The sequence below is a fragment of the Mobula birostris genome, chromosome 6 (genome assembly GCF_030028105.1).
Source record: "Mobula birostris isolate sMobBir1 chromosome 6, sMobBir1.hap1, whole genome shotgun sequence".
In the NCBI taxonomy this organism is placed as follows: domain Eukaryota; kingdom Metazoa; phylum Chordata; class Chondrichthyes; order Myliobatiformes; family Myliobatidae; genus Mobula; species Mobula birostris.
In genome coordinates this window covers 43,610,993-43,631,349 of record NC_092375.1, presented here as the reverse complement: position 1 = coordinate 43,631,349, position 20,357 = coordinate 43,610,993, and the positions used below count along the sequence as shown (strand labels likewise).

The 20,357-nt window shown below is 38.9% G+C and overlaps 1 protein-coding gene across 8 annotated transcripts in view; it reads left to right on the top strand.

The window, feature by feature from the left end:
• man1a2 (mannosidase, alpha, class 1A, member 2) overlaps positions 1–20,357 on the top strand; it is a 143,131-nt gene that overhangs the window by 73,721 nt on the left and 49,053 nt on the right. For all 8 annotated transcript variants that reach the window (XR_011886309.1, XR_011886306.1, XR_011886308.1 and 5 more), the window contains one exon: positions 3,805–3,899. Coding sequence is in view for 4 of the 8 variants with exons in the window: in XM_072260363.1 (XP_072116464.1) it covers positions 3,805–3,899 (95 nt within the window). In the remaining 4 variants the exon portion in view is untranslated. The remainder of the gene's footprint in view (positions 1–3,804; positions 3,900–20,357) is intronic.

Sequence of the window (20,357 nt, the reverse complement as noted above, 5' to 3'; positions counted from 1 at the left end):
AATGAGTTGAGCAATATAAACTGGAAGAATCAAATAGACTCCCTGCAGGAAGTTGGGTTGGAGGAGTTGTGGGGAGTTTTTTAGATTTGTAATATTGATTGCTGACTTAGTCCTCAAATGGACATAGGGAAATACAGAAAGGAGCAGGAAGAAATTGAGATAACCTTGAGACAGGAAAAGTGGAGTATACTGAAGACAAGATGAAACTTCTGGATTTTATACATGAGCAGGAAGCATTAGCAATAATGTCATGTCAGAAAAAGCTGTATGGTGGGAATGGGTTGAAATGAGAATTCTTTAATGTATCCCGTGAAGAAACAGATAGAATGAAACTCTCACTGTCTCTCCACTTTGCTCTGGAACACCTAGATAACTCCAAAACGTATGTCAGGCTGCTGTTTATCAATTATAGATCAGGGATCTACACCATCACCATCTCGACGTAGCGATCCTTGACTTCATTATAGGGAGACCTATAATTACATCTCCTCACTGATGGGTAACACAGGTGTGCCTCAAGAATGTATCTTAGCCCACTACTTTACTCATTCATGGCACAACTCAAAAGCCATCTATCACTGATGACACTGCTGTTGTTAGTAGAGTATCAGATCATGTCAGGGATGCATACAGAAGTAAGTTAACTTGCTGGTTTCGTGATGTTGTAGCAGCAACCTCACACGTGCTGTCAGTAAGAGCAAGGAATTGATAGTGAACTTCAGGAAGGGAAGTCAGGAGAACACACCAGCTCGCCACTGAGCAGAAAGGGTGAACAGCTTCATGATCCTAAGCAGAAGTATCTTAGAGTGTTCATCCTGGACTCAACACATTGTTGGAATCGCAAGGATATTTGGTATGTCACCAATGACTCTTACGAACTTCTGTAAATGTATGGAGGAGGGCATTCTGACTGGCTACATTACAGTCTAATATGGAGGCCCCAGTGCACAGGATTGCAAGAGACTGCAGAGGCCTGTAGACTCGGCCAACTCCATCATAGGCATAACCCTTCCCACCATTGAAGACATTTTCAGGAGGGGGTTCCTCAAAATAGTAGCATCCATCAGTAAGGACCCTCACCATCTGGGACATGCCCTCTTATTACTACCATTGTGGAGGAGATAAAATAGCCTTGAAGACCTACACTCAAAAATTCGTAAACAATAACACTTCCACCAACAGATTTCTGAACAGTACATGAATCCATGACCATTCCCTCATTATTCCTTTATTCTACAATTTATTTGTGTAATTTATGGTAATTTTATGTCTTTGCTCAGTTGCCGCAAAACAACAAATTTCACAACATGATAAATCTGATTCTGACTTATTGTGGTTTCAGAGAGCTGCATCTCTGATTTGGAAGAAGCTGATGGAAGTTTAGCAAGGTATATGAGAGATGGTGGAATGGGAGTGCATTGGAGTATGTTCAAGGAAGAAACAAAAGATCTTCCTGCTGTTGAATGGAGGGTGTGGAAGGATTAAATCCATGTTGCAAATGAGCTGGAGGATGTTGGTGGTGTCAGGCCTCAACATTAAATCTAATAGTTTTTGGGGCTTCGGAGCCAGTGCGCTCCACTGGGGGTGGAGTGGTGTGGCATCCAGGCTGTAATCGATACTGCTCCAGTGCTTGGTAGAAGGCAAGCTCCATAGTGGTTGACTGAAGACTTCTGTGGAATTCAATGGACTCAGAGTCTGGACTATATGTGTGTGTGTGTGTGTGTAATTTGTATGGTTATATTTTAAAGTTATTGTATATGTGCTTGCCATCTTGTACGTGTGAGGACTAGACTTCAAGCTGTTGTGTTGGCTGTTTAAACAGCCAGGGGAGAGGATGTAGAAATTTCATTTGTTTTTGTTCTCTGCTTGAATGCAATATGTAGCTTTGATTTTGTACTGTGCTTTCTCAGTTGTAGTCCAAATGAAAGCTATTTAGAGCTAGTGCTAATGTTAGCCAAGTCGTAGTTGGTGAATTAATTATGCACTCATGTAGCACAGTTTTTGTCTTTTCTTGTCAATCCCAATTAATAGCTGCAATGTATTTCCATTCTGCATTTCTAAAAGTAGCGTTACGTAACCGGCAACAATGAATATCAATTGAGTCAGGTTATATAAAAACAACCAAACATTTATTAAACACGGATAAACAATTAAAAAAAAACAAAAACCTTAACTCGAAGTTAAACGCTATGCGACCATTCAACAAATTGCCACTCGGTACTGGTTCTTAAAGCAATAAATGCGAAAACAGTTCTTAAAGCGGTAAAGTCAAATGGGTAAACTGCCAATCCAGCACTATTGTGCCTTACAATAGAACGTAACACTCCGTTTTAAAAATTAAACTGCGTCATAAAACAAATACGCAACCGAACAGAGACACTGACCAGTGTTCTAGCTGGAAAGCTAACTGCGTCACCAGGGGACTTCCCTTTTATACCCGTGGTGAACATGTCATCACGTGACCTCACCGGCGGGAAAATTACATCAGATGACCTCCAAAAGACCATTACATCATTCTCACAAGAAAGTCACAAGATCTCCTTGAGGTATGTAATAGTAGCATGAAGGAGCTAGTACTAAAATGTGATGGGTTTGGGAGTGGACACCTAGGATGTGTTCTATTGATGTATTCATTTTGAAAGGGAAATGGCAGTTTCAATACCTATTGCATGCTACTTTTTAAATCACTTTTGATTTGATAAAGAATTCCATTACCATGTGATGGTAACTGTTAGAAAGCAATTTATTTTGCCTTCAGGATAATTTTAACTTCAATAATGGCTTACAGAGTAAGCTGTATTTTAATGTTGGATATCCTTTCCGGTATGCTGATATCTACCTTTCACATTATTTATTTAGCATCCAAGCTACTCTGCCTAGGTAAATGCCAACCCATTTCCCTATATTTGAAGCATTTAAGTTTCTCATTCACTTTGGTTTTGTAGATACAAGGGGTGATTGATACAAGGGCTTAAGGTAGAAGGAGTCAATTTTAGACCAGTCCCAGAATCTGGATGTGCTTTACTCCAACAAGGGCAGAAACACAGACAAGTGTATTTGGGAAGTAATGACTCCTGAGAGATCTCAACATTGGCTTTTGACTCATTAAGTCTCAGGGCATCAGATGAACCATGGACCTGGAAGATTCCTACCATCATACTTCCTTAGCTAGTAATTCAGTGCTTTGGAAGAATACTTTTGGTAACATGCATGGAGGGGCAGGGGGCTACAGAATCATTCAGAATAGTTTTTCCTGCTGAGTTTGCAGTGTCCTATAGGGCGTCCAATGGACATGTAGTTACAAGAAAACTTGTTATAAAAAAGCAACATATGCTCTATCTCTTCACCCAGTTTCTTATTAGTTACATCTGCATTTAACAGAGTTGTTTGGAGTAACAATAGGGTAGCGCTTATAGAGACTGTTCTTTGTTTCTCCACCATATAAAATGGGATAACTTTTATGCTAAGTGATGGGTTTAGGATGGATCTACCAGCACAAAACTGGTGTTATGTCCTGTCAGTAGCTGTAGAAGAGTACTTCCTCATAATCTGTAATCACTGTATATATCACATTCTCAACACCATCAAGCCAACGTAAAGTGCTACCTGAAAACATTTGAAACTTTTAATTGTTATTTTTAGTGTATGTGATTCAGTTATTTGCAGAGAGGGAAACGATCATTTCTCTTATTCCCACTCGTGGTTACTTTGAAAGCACTAAATAACGGGTCTTTTGTTTCTAGTCTCTAAAGTGTAAGTATGAAGCAAGTGAATTTTGAAATGTATTTAAATTTGCTTTTTCAGGTCTTTAAGCAAAAGGCAGCACAACTTGCTGAGAAGTTGCTGCCTTCCTTTAACACCCCGACTGGTATCCCTTGGGCAATGGTGAATCTGAAGAGGTGAGTTTACTTACGTAATGTCTGTCACAGGTAGAGCAGGAGTTATTTCCCCCCTCCACCCCACTCTCACTTTACTGCCATATTCTGTCCACCATCTATTAAAGTAGAAGGCATGTAATCTGCAGAATGGTTGGTTTATACCTTTTCTGCATTTTACAGTTGGCAATATAGCTGTAGTCTCAAAGTAAAAGATATTGGATAAATTGAGTGTATACACACATTTGTAATATTAAATTGCACCATATTTTTCTCACCCTTATGTTAAAATGTTTCCTTAAAAATGACTTTCATATCCAGTACTTTGCTGTGATTAAATTTATGCATGGACAATCATGCATGCTTAATATCTGTAATTTATGCATGTGTATTGTGTGGGACTGGAAAATGCTCTGCAATTACTGAAAAGTTAACAATTTGAGCAATAATTTGTTCCAATCTGTGGTTTCCATAATCAAAATACTAAATTTGGAGTTGTAAAAACAATGTGACTGCAATTTTTAATATAACCTACAGCTTATAACATTTTTAAATCTCCTGAAAGTTGCAGGGCATATTTTAATTGAGCATGGAAGCATTTAACTTAAAAAAAAAATCAGTTGCTGAACTGATTTTAATTGATATCTGGGTTTAACTAACATGTTCATTGTCAAACCACGATTTGATGTGCTTTCTTAATACTGAGGTTATTTCATATGATTAATGTTATGACATCCTGTACCAAGCAATTTTTGGCTATGCAGAATATTTTAGATTTCAAATTCATATTGAGAAGTTTGAATATTTCTGTATCAAAATCATTAATCTTATATTTTTTCTAGTTAATTCCAACAATGCTTTGCAGTGAGAAAAATAATAAACATATTTGATGAAATTTGATTAAAAAACTGAAGTGTTCATTTTATCAATCTACATTTTGTTAACTCGTTGAGAGTTTAATAATTTGGTTCAAAATTTGTGAAGGACTCAATGATAATTTTAGTTAGTACATTCGAAGAACATATTGTAAAAACATATTTTACAGTTATATCTCCTTGCACTAAATGATCTTTCAGAGTTGGGCATAAATTGTGAAACTGTATTGACTTTGTTCACATCACGACCTCAGCAGTTTTGTAGCTCTTTGCAGTTCATGCATATTCATAGCAACAGGGCATAAGTACAAAGCTAAATCAAAGCACAAACTTTCTGATGCACTGACATCTTTTAAGAGACTAAAACATCAAACTATTAAGTTGAATCTTGGTGATTTTTGGCTGACAGTTCTGACTCACAAGTCCTGGACTTGTGCAAGCTCACCAAGTCCAGACTACTGGAGCTGCAACAAGGTTAATTTGTTCCATTGCTGGAGTCAACATAATGTCTGACAATGAAGCCTCGTCTTCCTGAGGACACCAACATGTCCTTGCTGAGGTCACCTTTTCTGCATATGCCATTCAGACTGCTGTATGTTCAGAGATCCTATTTTAAATAGGTTTCCTACAGACATTTAAAAAAATTCTTCTATCTGGCAAGATATTCACAAGTTCTTGCAGCAGGCCAAACTGTCCCTCTCCTCATCTCTACCTCAATTACTGGCAAAAGTTGTCAGGATATTCTAAGTTTGGTCCATCCATAATACACGGCTGGAGATCCACTCACTACCAATGTCTTGTTACATCTTGCTAAGTGCACACCTCTGGGTGTGGAGGATCAACATAATTGCACTCAAAAGTTCAAAAAATTCAAAGTAAATTCATTATCAAAGTACCATGTGTGACCAGGTAACTGAGGACACGCAGGCCCAGCAGGCAATGAAAGTGAGCAGTAGACCTCATCTAGTATGACTTGGGCCTCTACATCTTAACAATGATCACTTATTGATGCACTTAAGTACAGTGAAGATTTACCACTGTATTGGTTGACGGCTTCAACTTGTTTGTCAGAAATGTTTTTAAAATCTTATCACAAAATGGCACATAATGCAAGGCTTACTTTAATATGGAGAAATTTATCCAAATGGATAATGTCAAAATTAAGAGAAATTAATGTATAATTTAAAGATTCTAACCTTTACAGCATGGAGTGAGCCATAGGAAATGTAATGAAATTTCCAAATTGGTGATAAAGGTTTGTGAATAACTCGTGCTTTACCTCTATTTGGGTGAAAAAAAAATCACATTGTCATTTAGCATTGATACATAGCAGAGGGATAAAGATTGAATGAGTATTGAATATTCTACCAAATGTTTAGCATTTAGAATTGTAGTAACAGGATTGCAATGGCAAGGCAGCATTCTATATTGTGAATATTTAACAGTTAGATATTTTTAAAGCTCTCACTTTTGAGAATACTTCCAGAGATTCTTGCCACGTACTTGTACAGCAGTAAAGTATCTGAGCTAATAATTTGAAAGCGGATATAAACCTTCAGTTTGTCGTATAAGTGAATTACCATTGTTTAACAATTAAGGAAAAAAAGTGGCCAATTTGTGTTTCATCTAATTTTACAGCTAGATTGCAGTCACTTGCTTAGTTTATGATATCCACAATCTGCGTAATGGAGAAGATTAGGCACAATACTTCTGAGGAGAAACAGACAACAAATTAAAGATTTTTTAAGAAGAGTTTTCATGTTTGGCTTGTTATTTGGAAAATCATGTTGTGTAAGTTCAGGGAAGTCTCTATCAGGGTAAGAATTGGAAAGTAGTCTTTTTGAAGTGTAGCTTCCAAATTTAAATTCTTGGAATTATAATGATGTGGACTTTGTTAACAAATTGATACAGATGTTAGCCTAATTCCTAGTTGTAAAAAAACTTTAAAAAAAAAAAAGAAGAAATTTTAGGGGCTTTTAGTATAGTTTGGTGAAACTTGCACATTGACCCTGTATCATAACCATGTTTTCATCAATTAACACTTTGTTGTATTTTGTTCTCCAGGCAGAAAAGTGCCTTATATAAAGCTAAAAATGTGACAAAATCAATTAATGCAAATTAACTTAATGAAAATTGCTTAACAAAGTAATAATTATTTGGAATTGTGTATTATTATTTTGATATCACCATTTTTAGAGTTTAGGGCACAACACAGTACAGCATAGTAAGGGCCCTTCAGCTCATGGAATTTTGCTGAGCTACATAAACCTATATCATAATCAATCTAATCTTTCCTATGCAGTCTATAAATTTATAGTTTAGAATTTTTTAACTGGTTGTAAAAGCTGCTTTGGTGGAAGCTATTATAACATTTATATTGCAAAAGACTGGGGAGAATATTTTGATACTGGTGTAATATTGATGCAACATAATACTTATCAAGAGCAGAGTTGGAGATAGCCTTGAAAAAACGTAGAGCAGTATAGCACAGAAGCAGGCCATTTGGCCTACGATATCTGTACCCATCATGATGTAATTTTAAATTGATCCCATCTGCCTAATCCCATATCCCTCCATCCTTTCACTGTTCACGTTCTTGTCTAAAATGCTTTCAAAATGTGTTTCCACCAAAAACTATGACAGCATGTTCCAGGTACCCATCATTTTGTGTTTTCAAAAAAAAAGCCTTTTAAACTTTCCTCCTCTCACTTTAAATCTTTGCTCATTAGTATTTGTTACTTTAATCCTGGGAAGATGACTCTGACAATCTACCCTATCAATGATTCACATAATCTTATTTGCTTCTGTCAGGTTGACCCTCAGTCTCTGATGCTGCAGAGGAAGGAATGCAAGTTTGTTAGGTCTCTCTCTAATCTACATAACAGCCTGGTGCATCCTCTCGAAAGTCCCCACATCCTCCCTGTATTTCAGTGACCAGAACTGTGCACAATACTCCAAGTGTGACCTCACCAAAGTTTATCCGACTGAAACACTTTGGATATCCATATCATATACATTTGAACCACTGATATTAAATACAAGCTTGCAACAGTAAGGAGCTAGTGATATACAAGCCACTTCACTTAAAAAATTAGAGTGAATCTGTAGTATTATTCCACTAAGTTAACAAGGATAGAGAATTTTATGTGCAGTGATGGCAATAATGACAAAATATAAAATATGGTAAAATATTTACAAATTGAATAATGTGACGGCAGTTTCCAACAGTAAAGAATAGTGGAGGGAATAGGAACTATCAGTTTTGTCTTCGAAAGCACTGGGCATGCGGTAGAATGGTTAGAAGATAGAATACAGATAATAGATTAAGGGGTAGTCATTTAAAACTGAGGTATATAAGAACTACTTCTAGTTGTGGTGAATCATTTATCTCAGAAGGTTATGGAAGCTTCACATTTGGAGGTATTTAAAAAGGAAGCAAATATATTTTTTGAAAGATCATGGAATTGAATACTATGTGAAGTAGTCACAGGTGGGTCGAGCCCTGGAACCGATGAGGCATGGCCCTATTAAATGCAGAGCAGGCATAAATGGCCAAGAGGCTTACCTCTATTGTTATGAAGGCACCCACCAGCTATTGACTAACTTGCTTAAGTGACTATTTCTGGTTTAGTTGTTACTCTTGTGTGGAGCAGGGGTCTTGCAATCCAGTGAGAACATTCTTATATTAACATTGCAAAAGTTAGACCTTGGTTTGAAATAAAGCATTTTCCTGTTGTTTAGTGGCTACACTGCCCGATAACCTCTGCAACCTAGCAAATTCATTATTGCCCATTTGTGGAACTCGGGTGATGCTAGTGGTAATGAATAAATCTGTACATTCCTATTTTTCTTCCTTTAAGCTTTTTTTCCATAATTGTGCACTAAGTTGTTGCAGTTGTGTTAACTCTTGATATTATGGCATATTGATGATTAAAATGACTGAAGTTAGTTTGTTGGTTTTTTTTGAGGCTTGCTCAAATTGCTTAATGTTCTAATATTAGCTGTGATCCTGTCAGTAGTTTGTGTTTTGGGTGCTGGATTGTCCAATATATTGATGTCTAAAATGTTCAGGATTATTTTTGTGAAGTGATATTTTTTGAGGAAAACTTTTGTTTCTAAGGAATGGTAATGAAGTGCAATGAGATACAGCTTTACTCCAAAGTTGTGCTGACATTGCATGGTTTTGTAGTAGTTATTTTCTCATAACCTTATTTGAATCTGGAAATGGTGAAAGGTGTTTTTCTTTTGGATGATCAGAATTCTAGGAAAAATTGTAGACTACAGTTGCAACTTGTCAACTCATATCCCAAAGTTAATGCAAGATGTGGATTACCATAACAGGTGAATTTTAATGTAGGTACATTTGAAAACATGTTTTGCTGTGTTTTTACATAATTTGTTATGGAATGTTACATAGGTGAGGTCAGTAATGTACAATTTAGTCCTTGTGATCTTGTCTGCAGTAAAATAGTATTGTACATACAAGTCTTCAAGTGGGAGAGAAGGTGCCATTTATAACTGAACCTGACTCTCTCTTTTCAGTGGGATAGGCCGTAATTATGTGTGGGCCTCGTAGCGAGCGAGCATTCTTGCAGAGTTTGGCTCTCTTCATTTGGAGTTCCTCCACATTTCCTGTTTATTGGGGAATCCTGTTTATGAGGAGAAGGTAAAATCTGTGGTTACATGTTTGGGACCAGATATGCGCAGTAATTGACGTGCAACACTAAACTGCATTGCATGATTCAAAGAAAAGCGATGTTAACAGTTTTCTGCCGCACTTGTTGATGTGTACTTTAATTTTTTCTTTAACAAATCTCAAATAAGATCTTCCTATATAGACTTTTATTTTCAGTCAAGAGACTATCGTTAAAAATTAGACAAGGCAGTACATTAAGTCTTTCATTTTAGGAAATTTAGGAAGTTATGTTGGTATGGCATAAGGAATGAATTGTGTAAGGCAATTTTCTTTGGTTGTACGCACCTCGGTGCTGAAGTATGATGTGAAGTGTTGGTTCTTCACAATTTTCTGGAAAGAATAGATTGATAATACAGTGGATTCCAGTTAATTGGATCACAGTAGGACCAGTATATCTTAGCACAATTAAAAATCTGCCCCAATTAGTTGACGGTTCATGCAAATAGCTAAAAAGTTATAAAAGAGACAAACTACAGTTTAACTGAGTAACAAATCATACCTTTAAATGAAATACAGAATAAATTAGAATATTATCAATATTACTCCTGGTTGCTTGTCATATCCGACAATGACAGGAAACCTGTGTGGAAGAGTTTTTAAAGGGGAAAAGCCATTGGACTGGGGCAGTTCCACTTTCTCAACCTTGGAAATCTGGCTCCAATCGTACAAGTAGGCATCGCAACTGAGGTCTTCCCTGGTTGAAGTAGATGGTCATGATTTCTTCTGTGCCTTGTCATGCTTTTCGCTCTCCAAGGAGTGTTACAGAACTGCCTTCCTGTAGATCTCACATGCCCAGTCTGCCAGATCTGACTTGGTATACCAGGATAGGCACGTCACTATCTCAACTTAGTATGAAACATGCTGGCTACCCTCATTTGGTTTAGCCTTCCTGTCGAAGTGGTACATTGGGGTGTGGCCATTGTCGCATGCAAACAGCTACTTAGTGCCACAGGTGAGACCTGAGTGTCCAGTGGGGAGCAAGGATAACATTCAAGATGATTGTCGATACTTTCAATTTCTTAGTTAGTTCCTAACTTGTAGAAGTAGTGAAATTATTTTATTTTTACTCCCATCCATTTCTAGCATTCCAGACCTCTGTGAACAAAGCTGTTCTGAATTTTCTTACTCCTTTCTTCTTGCCACCAATCAGTGACAAAATTTACTGCTTTTTGAACATAAACACATGTAACCTACGCTATTTAAAAACTGTTCACTCCAAGATTAGTGTTGTCTCTGACGCCAGTCAGAAACTTTGATAAATTCCCCACACCAATTAAGTGGCGTAGTGTCCCAAATAAATGAAGGGAATCCCAGCAGTTTTTTGTTTAGATTTTGTTAGAAACATAGAAAACCTACAGCACATTACAGGCCCTTCGGCCCACAATGCTGTGCCGAACACGTACGTACTTTAGAAATTGCCTAGGGTTACCCATAGCCTTCTAGTTTTCTAAGCTCCATGTACCTATCTAGGAGTCTTTTAAAAGACCTTATCATATCTGCCTCCAACACCATTGCTGGCTGCCCATTCCATGCACTCACCACTCTCTGCATAAAAACAGCAACAACTTACCCTTGACATCTCCTCTGTACCTGCTTCCAAGCACCTTAAAATTGTGCCCTCTCATGTTAGCCATTTCAGCCCTGGGAAAAAGCCTCTGACTATCCACACGATCAATGCCTCAAAGTAGTTGTTTAAGAGTTCTCCCAAATAAGTGTCTGGTCCGATTAATCAATAGCCCAATTAATCAGAATCCATTGTATTTAGTTTTGTTTGCAGATAATAATTTACAAATATGAGTTATCAACATCATTGAAAAATTAATTTGAACTTAAGTTGTCAGCAAGATTCAACTGGCTGCTTGCCGACTTCTCGATTAGAGCTTCAAGCTAATAAACTGTCATTCACCTGCATTATTATTCTTCACTGAAGTGTTGAATGGAAGAATGTATACAATGTCAAAACTTTCAAGCATCCCTTAGAGCCAGGTTACAACATCTGTTAATTTTGTGGGTGGCTTCTCTTTCTTTGCCAATACGTTTTTTTTTCATATACACACCACATGAGTTGGTCTTTCACTTCAGACTAAATGCTGGAAGAAATCAGTAGGTTAAGCACATCTGTGTTGGCAAAGGGTGCAAGTTGAGGCTAGAACTAGGGGATATAGATTCAGGGTGATAGATTTAGTCATACTTTATTGATCCCGGGGGAAATTTGTTTTCGTTACAGTTGCACCATAAATAATTAAATAGTAATAAAACCATAAATAGTTAACTAGTAATATGTAAATTACGCCAGTAAATTATGAAATGAGTCCAGGACCAGCCTATTGGCTCAGGGTGTCTGACGCTCCAAGGGAGGAGTTGTAAAATTTGATGACCACAGGCAGGAATGACTTCCTATGACGCTCTGTGTTGTATCTCGGTGGAATGAGTCTCTGGCTGAGTGTACTCCTGTGCCCAACCAGTACGTTAAGTAGTGGATGGGAGATATTGTCCAAGATGGCATGCAACTTGGACAGCATCCTCTTTTCAGACACCACCGTCAGAGAGTCCAGTTCCATCCCCACAACATCACTGGCCTTATGAATGAGGGCGGAGATGAGGAGAGTCTGCTTTTCCCAGGCAGTGGTGAACCTGGAATTCTCTGCCCAGAGAAGTAGTAGAGGCCATCTCATTAAATATAGTTAAGACAAGTTTAGATTGACTCTTGCATAGTGGAGGAACTAAGGGCTATGGAGAAAAGGCAAGGAGGTGGAGTTGAGTCTATGTCCAGATCAGCCATGAGCTTATTGAATGGCAGAGCAGGCTCGATTGGCCATAAAGGCCTACTCCTGCTCCTCATGTTCTCCTTATGATGCTTTGGACCAAGACCCTACATCAGGACTGAAAGACTACAGGAAAGATTGCCTGTGTGTGTTGGGGGAGGGGCTGCTAGGTGATGGGTAGAACCATATGGGGAAGGGGTGAGGGGTGGTGTGTAAGTGGAAACAGGTTGGGAATCGGTAAGTGGGTAGGTCAAGGAGCTAGGTAGGGAGGTGGTGGTGGGCAGGTGGAGCCAGCTTGGGGAAGGAATGGGAGAGTTGAACAAAGGGAGAAGAAAATTAGGTGAAAAATTGTAATTAGTTTATTACTGTCAAGTGTGCTAAGATTCAGTGGAAAGTCTGCCTTGCCTGCTGATCATCAGATTATTTCATTACACAGAGTATTGAGGTTGTAAGATGTAACACAATAACAGAATATAAAATAACGTGTAACAACCTACGAGAAAGTGTAGTGCAGGTGGACAATAGTATCCCAGCTCATAGTGAGTAGATTGTGAGAGTGAATGTCAAAGGATAGCATTGGGGCAGTGGTTTACTTGAATTTAGAAAAATCTGTGTTTCACCAGTATGTCACTTTCATTCTCATGGAGTCTTCCATGGGGAAGATAGCTTATCCCAGTTATGTGAAATGTCTTCACCCAGATATGGTTTATCTTACTCTAATGCACAGTTTTACTGGTAGTAATATATTGAATATTACAGCACAACTATATATATTCTACTGGTGTTGCCCCAAGAACATGACTCTGCTATCCTCACTCAGTGTGATACCATATCTATCTTTCTAATTAAGGAAATTAAAAGAGTGATTAGATAGTATTTGTATTATATTTGACATACTTTGCTTTATAAGTTGGGTTGGAACTTTCGGTTGTGCCCTTTATTTTGGCAATTTTGCCTTTCTTGACATGTAGGTGTGTAAATGGGGAATCTGGGTGGTTTATTGGATATCATGGCCTTCATGATAGGAAGGCCACTACAGTTCTTGAGGTACTTTGCTTATAGGTCTTCATTACTCGAGCAGCCAGATGTTCTGCCCTGGCACATATAGCCCACATGGATGGATTGTGCAATAGATTCAAAAGCCATATTGTCAAAGATCAGCCTTTCTGACCCCTCCACCCATTGGCCCTTCTCACAGTGACATCCCTTCGGCATTTGTGATGATTCAAATGCAGATTATCAGAGAAGGCATCATGACTGTTACCAGGAAGCTGATTTGAATCCTTTGAGTGTCCCAGTGGAGCATCAAGAAAGTAGAATTCTCTTTTATATGTGGTGCATATCTAAATTGATGTAATACCCACAAGCCTAGTGTTCATTTGCTGCCCTCTTGCATCATAGAGAAAGCTGCAACCTTCACAAAGCTTCAAGTTTGTTTCTCAAGCTGCTGCCTGTCAAGAAATAATGTGTATAATATAGTTCACTAGGTATACAACACTTACAGCATCTTACAACTGTACATACCCCTACTTTCAGCTTAGAAGGTTTCAGGTATGTAAATTCATGAGGTTATGTTTGTAACCACTGGCAAAATATTTCTTGCACTGCTCAAGAGCTGTAGTTGGAGAAGTTGGTATACTTCGCCATTTATTGAAGTGCTGAGGTCTCACACAGTTGCCTTTACTGAAACTCAGGAATAAAGACCTCCTTCTTCCTCCAGCAACTCTACATGCCTTTTGCTCTTTTTCCTAACAATGCGCCTTATGCTTGTACTGGGAAAAGTTTGTTTGTCAGTTTATTTATTTAGTGAGATACAGTGCGGAACAGGCTCTTCCGACCTTCGTGTTGGGCTGCCCATCAATCCCTGATTTAACCCTAGCCTAATCTCAAGACTAATTAACCTACTAACTGGTACATCTTTGGACTGTGGGAGCACCCGGAGGAAACCGGTGCAATCACGGGGAGAAGGTACTAGCTTCTTACAGACAGCAGCAGAAATTGAACCTGTATCACTGGTACTGTAAAGCGTTGTGCTAACCACTATGCTACCATGCTGCCCCAGTACTTTAAGATTAGAGATTCTAAGTGCATGGCACACCACTTCCCATAGACCTTGGTTCTCAGCAACTCTAGGATCCCCTTGACTTTATGCAGCATGCAGAAGTCAGTCAACAATTAATCTGCAAGTAGTGAATGATCCCTTTTAAGTAAAATCGGTGGGATGATGCTTCTTGATGTGAGGGTCAGAGAGCCAGACCTCTATGCTAGTGTCTTACTGCTGTTGCACACTGATTTGATACCTTGATTCCTTGGCATAAACAACCAAGGATCTCACCTGGTCTGTACATACCGGCTGTGTGGTGAAAAAGGCACAACGGTGCCTCTTTCACCCCAGACGGTTGAAGAAGTTTGGTATGGCCCCCCAAATTCTAAGAACTTCTTGTGGGGGCATGATTGAGAGCATCCTTACTGGCTGGTATGGGAACTGTACTTCCCTCAGTAACAGGATTCTGCAGAGAGTGATGCAGACAGTGCAGCGCATCTGTAGATGTGAACTTCCCATTATTCAGGACATTTACAAAGACAAGTGTGTAAAAAGGGCCGAAGGCTCATTGGAGACCGGAGTTACCCCAACCACAAACTGTTCCAGCTGCTACCATCCGGGAAATGGTACCGCAGCATAAAAGCCAGGACTGACAGACTTCTTCCATTAGGTCATCAGACTGTGGAATTCATGCTAATGCAACTGTATTTCTATGTTATATTGACTATCCTGTTGTACATAATTATTGTAAATTACTATAATTTCACATTTGAATAGAGACGTAACGTAAAGATTTTTACTCATGTATATGAAGGATGTTCAAAGGCTCAAAGGTCCAACTTAATGTCAGAGAAATGTATACAATAACATCCTGAAATGCTTTTTCTTCGCAAACATCCACGAAAATAGAGAAGTACCCCAAAGAATGAACAACAGATAAACATAAGAACCCCAAAGTACCCCCCAGCTCCACACCCCGCCCCCCCCCCGGCACAGAAGCGGCAGCAAGCAACAAACACCCCTCTCTCCACCGGAGGAAAAAAAGCATCGGCATCATCACCAAGCATTCAAGCGTGAGCAAAGCAATAGCAAAGACACAGACTTGCGCTTATCCCAAAGACTTCATGTTACACCCGGCATTCGACATACTGCAGATTTTCTCTCTCTCCCTAATAAGGGAGAAAAAGGTGTCTCCATTTTCACAGCAAGCAGGGAGACATAACAAACAACTTGCTGGTTTACGATCTTAAAAAGTCCGTTACGTCGCTTTTTTCGAACTCTGTGCCTGGAGATAAAAGATTCCAAGTCTTCAGGCCCACAGCAGATATCCTGACTCCCCCGAGGATACACGGGTCTCCTGTCGTGACACCGACCCTCGATCCACCTGTCTCCAGATCCCCGAGATCATAAGCTTTCGAATTCGAGCCGGGCTCTCAGGGCAAACAGTGGACAGTCCTGAAAACCCAAGAACGGGTCCCATTCCTGCAAGAAACCGAAGTCAGCATGTAATGGTCTTCAAATGAACCCTGAAAGGGAAAAATAAAAATATTAAAGATGGAAATAGAGCTGTTTCCAAAGATGCAAGTAAAGAAGTCCCCGTTCAGTGCCATCTTATCTCTGCCTCCATCTCTGTGTAATAGTGTCAATTTAATTTAATTCAATTCAATTTGCTTATTCTGTCTACTTTTGGTTGGCATAAGCACTGCAGGCTCTAATATTTTTTTTGCTGATATTGATAACAGAATGACTCGTACGACATATATGTGTAACTTCACATGTTGATTTTGTGTTGAAATCTGTCAAGGTCCATAGAACTTTTTCAGCCATCCTCTCTGATTTGGAGGTGCAGTGTCTGTTAAAGCATTAAGTTGTTTTCCATAATGACCTAACTTAAAATTGCTTTCTTCTCTTGGTGATGTCTTCAGTTTTTATGTTGTGTGCACGATTGACTCCAAACAAAAGGCTGAAATGGTTTAGCATTTTCTATTAAGAAAGGCAGTTAATCTGCACACAATTGGAATTTAAGAATAGCAAATCAATTAAATAACTATTTAATCTATTTCAGTAGTATTTGTTCTCAAGTGATGTTACCTAGGGCATTTATGCTCTCTAAATAACATGTTGATTCATTCCATCCAAATGAGAAGCCACCAACAGCAGAATACTGAAATGTCAAAGTAGGTTGTATAGGCAAGAACACTAGATTCTGCAGATACTGGAACTCCAGGGTAGCACACTCAAAAGAGGAACTCAGCAGGTCAGGCAGCATCTATGGCAAGGATTAAACACTACTTTCCCTTCATTGTGTGTGTAACTGCATATTCAAGCCCTGGTGATTTAGGAGCTGAGGACACAACAGAGAAATGTGAGATCTCATTAAAATCAGTAGTATTTGATTTTTTTTTTAGAAATATTTAACCTAAAAGCAATTTTATTGGTCTTTTTCACATTTTGTATTTCCTTAAGAAATAGGAGGATACCATTTGGCTCATTGGGTCCGTCTCAGAGCAATGCTATTAATTCCATTTTCAGCAACCCGTTATTTTCTCCACAACCGATTTTCTCTCTCTCTCTCTCTGTCATGCTCCTACCCACCTGCATCAGTGGTTTGCTATCGCCAAACTCCATATCTATGGGAAGTGGGAGGAAATTGCAGCACCTGAAGTAAACCCACACAATTACAGGGAGAATGTGCATAGGCCATGCAGACAAGACTGGAGATCAAGGTCAAACTTGGGTCACTGAGCTGTGAGGTAATAGCACTGCTAAAGTACTGAGTGCATAGATAGTGTCCTTGTGGGGTTTAGTCAGCCACCATGTTGGATTGAAATCTGAGTTGTTCTGCCTGGTTGAAGCAATTTAATTAACATTGTTCAGACTTCGTTCATGCAAGAACCTATCACGAAAAAGAGAGACTCGGATAACATTTTTCACTGGTACTATTCTAAAAATTGAAACCAGCATTAAAGCTTAATCTAGAGTTGTTCATTGGAGACTACTTAGTTAATCTCCTAATTTTATATTGTTTTATAACAGATGTTCAGGACTCAGAAGGTGTTTTTCTACTTCCTAATTTATGCTTTGTGATGTGTTTGAAATTTGACAGATTAGGAGAATGAATACAGATTATCCCATGGTTTGTAATTATCTTCCTTGATAGCAATGTTTTATTTACATAATATTCCTTCAATTTGCATCGTTGTCACTGGAGTTTTTGGCATATTATTCTTGAGTGAATTTGTGGTATCAGTTGGAACAATAGGTCTTGTGCAATGCTTGAGTTGAAAGGCATTATTTATTTGGCAACACGACATTTAGTTTTAAGTATGCTCATGAAGAATGCCTCCCGAGAATATACTATGTATAGATATTTAATTGAATAAAAGTATACTTAAACCTAAATTGTGATCACAGTGTGATTGAGTTCAACTTGATTGGGAGAAAGTAAAGTCTTGACGTAGCAGTATTACAGTGGAGTAAAGGAAATTACTATGGTGTGAGAGAGAAGTTGGCTAAAGTAAATTGGAAAGAGATGCTGACAGGGATAACAGCAGAGGAGAAATGGTGTGAGTTTCTGGGGAAAAATGAGGAAGGTACAGGATAGTTGTATTCCACAAAGAAATACTCAAAATGGCAAAATAGTACAAACATGGCTGACAAGTGAAGTCAAAGCTAATGTAAAAGTGAAAGAGAGGGCATGCAACAAAGCAAAAATTAGTTGTAAGACAGAAGATTGGAAAGGTTTTAAAAACCTACAGAGTGTAACTAAAAGAATCATTAGAAGCGAAAAGATGAACAATGAAAGCAAACCAGCAAACAATATCACAGTGGATAGTAAAAGCTTTTTCAACTATATAAAGGAGATGAGAGTGGACATAGGACCACTCAAAAATGAGGCTGGAGAAATAATAATGGGGGACAGGAGATAGCAGATGAACTAAATGAGTATTTTGCATGTCTTCACTGAGGACGCTACAAGTGTGCTAGATGTTGAAAGGTGTGAGGGAAGAGAAGTGAGTGCAGCTACAAGATGCTCAAAAAGCTGAAAGACCTAAGGGTCCACAAATCATCTGGACCAGATGCACTGCATCCTAGGGTTATGAAAGAGGTAGCAATCAAGATTGTGGAGGTATTAGTCATGATCTCCCAAAAATCATTGGCATGGTGCCAGAGGTCTGGAAAATTGTATATGTCACTCCACTCTTTAAGAAAGGAGGAAGGCAGCAGAAAGGAAATTATAGACCAGTTAGCCTGACCTCAGTGGTTGGGAAGATGTTGGAGTCAATTGTTAAGGCTGAGGTTATGGAGTACTCAGTGACATAGGGCAAGATAAGACAAAGTCAGCATGGTTTCCTTGAGGAAAAAATTTGCCTGAAGGACCTGTTGGAATTCTTTGAGGAGATTGCAAGTAGGATAGATAAAGGGGATGCAGTGGAGTTGTATATTTGGACTTCTAGAAGGCCTTTGACAAGGTGCCACACGTGAGGCTGCTTACCAAGATAACGTATGGTATTACAGGAAAGTTATTGGCATAGTTTGAGCATTAGCTGATTCCTAGGAGACAGCGAGTGGGAATAAAAGGATTCTTTTCTGGTTGGCTGCCAGTGACTGGTGGTGTTCCGCAGGAGTCAGGGTTAGGACCACTTCTTATGCTGTATATAAATGATTTAGATCATGGAATAGATGACTTTGCTGTCCAGTTTGTAAATGATACGAAGATTGGTGGAGGGGCAGGTAGTGTTGAGGGTACGGGTAGGCTGCAAAAGGACAGATTTAGAAAATGAGCAAGAAAGTTACAATTGAAATACAATATTGGAAAATGCATGGTCATGCATTTTAGTAGAAGAAATAAATGTGCAGATGACTATTTTCTAAACACGGAGAAAATCCAAAAATCTGAGATGCAAAAGGACTTGGGAGTCCTTGTGCAGAAAACACCTGAGAGATTAACTTGCAGGTAGTCAGTGGTGAGGAAGGCAAATGCAATGTTAGTATTCATTTCAAGAGGTCTAGAATACAAGAGCAGGAATGTGATGCTGAGGCTTTATTAGACACTGGTGAGGCCTCACCTTGAGCATTGTGAGCAGTTTTGGGCTCCTCATTGAAGAAAAAATGTCCTGGCATTGGAGAGGGTTCGGAGGAGATTCACAAGGATGATTCTGGAAATGAAAGACGTATCATATGAGGAACTTTTGATGACTCTGGGTCTGTACTCGCTGGAATTTAGAAGGATGACGGAGGATCTGATTGAAACCTTTTGAATGCTGAAAGGACTAGACAGCGTAGATGTGAAAAGGATATTTCCCTTGGTGGGGGCGGAAAGGACAAGAGGACACAGCCTCAGTATAGAGGGAAGACGATTTCAAACAGAGATGCGGAGAAGTTTCTTTAGCCAGAGGGTGGTGAATTTGTGGAATTTATTACCACAGACAAGGTCATTGGGTGTATTTAAGGAACTCCTTGATTGGATACAGCATCAAAGGTTGTGGGGAGGATACAGGCTCGTGGGGCTGAGGAAGGGAAAAAAAGGATCAGCCATGATTGAATGGGGGAGTGGACTCAAGGAGCCGAATGACCTCATCCTACTCCTATGTATTATGGTCAAATTGTGGTTCAGTTTAACATGTGCATATTTTATCTTAGATTCTATTATCTTCAGACCAGAATGAGATGCCCAAAGTGGAGGCTCAGTTCAAATTCCGTCTTGAGCTTTCATAGAGCATCACCGGTCTGAAGCTGCACTTATGGTTAGAGGTATTTGGCTTAGTGTGGTCAAACGTACAGCAGGAAAGCTGGTGGTAGTGCTGGTCTGACAAGAGCAGGTGGTAAGTGTGAAATTCTAAATGTTTGTAGAAATAGCTGAATAAATTTAGCAATCATCAATGAAGAAAGTTATTGTTTTTTAAAAAACCCTTGATGGTGCAGTGATGGTAGGTTGGATTTGTATAGTTCCAGCTTCTCAGGTGCAAAAACATTTATTTCTTCTATGTTATTTTTAAGACCATTTTGAGTAAACATACCAATTGAATTGAAGTTGTAAGAAAACTAAAGCTCCAATTGATGTGATGGTTTCTGGACAATATATAATATTTTAAAAGAACT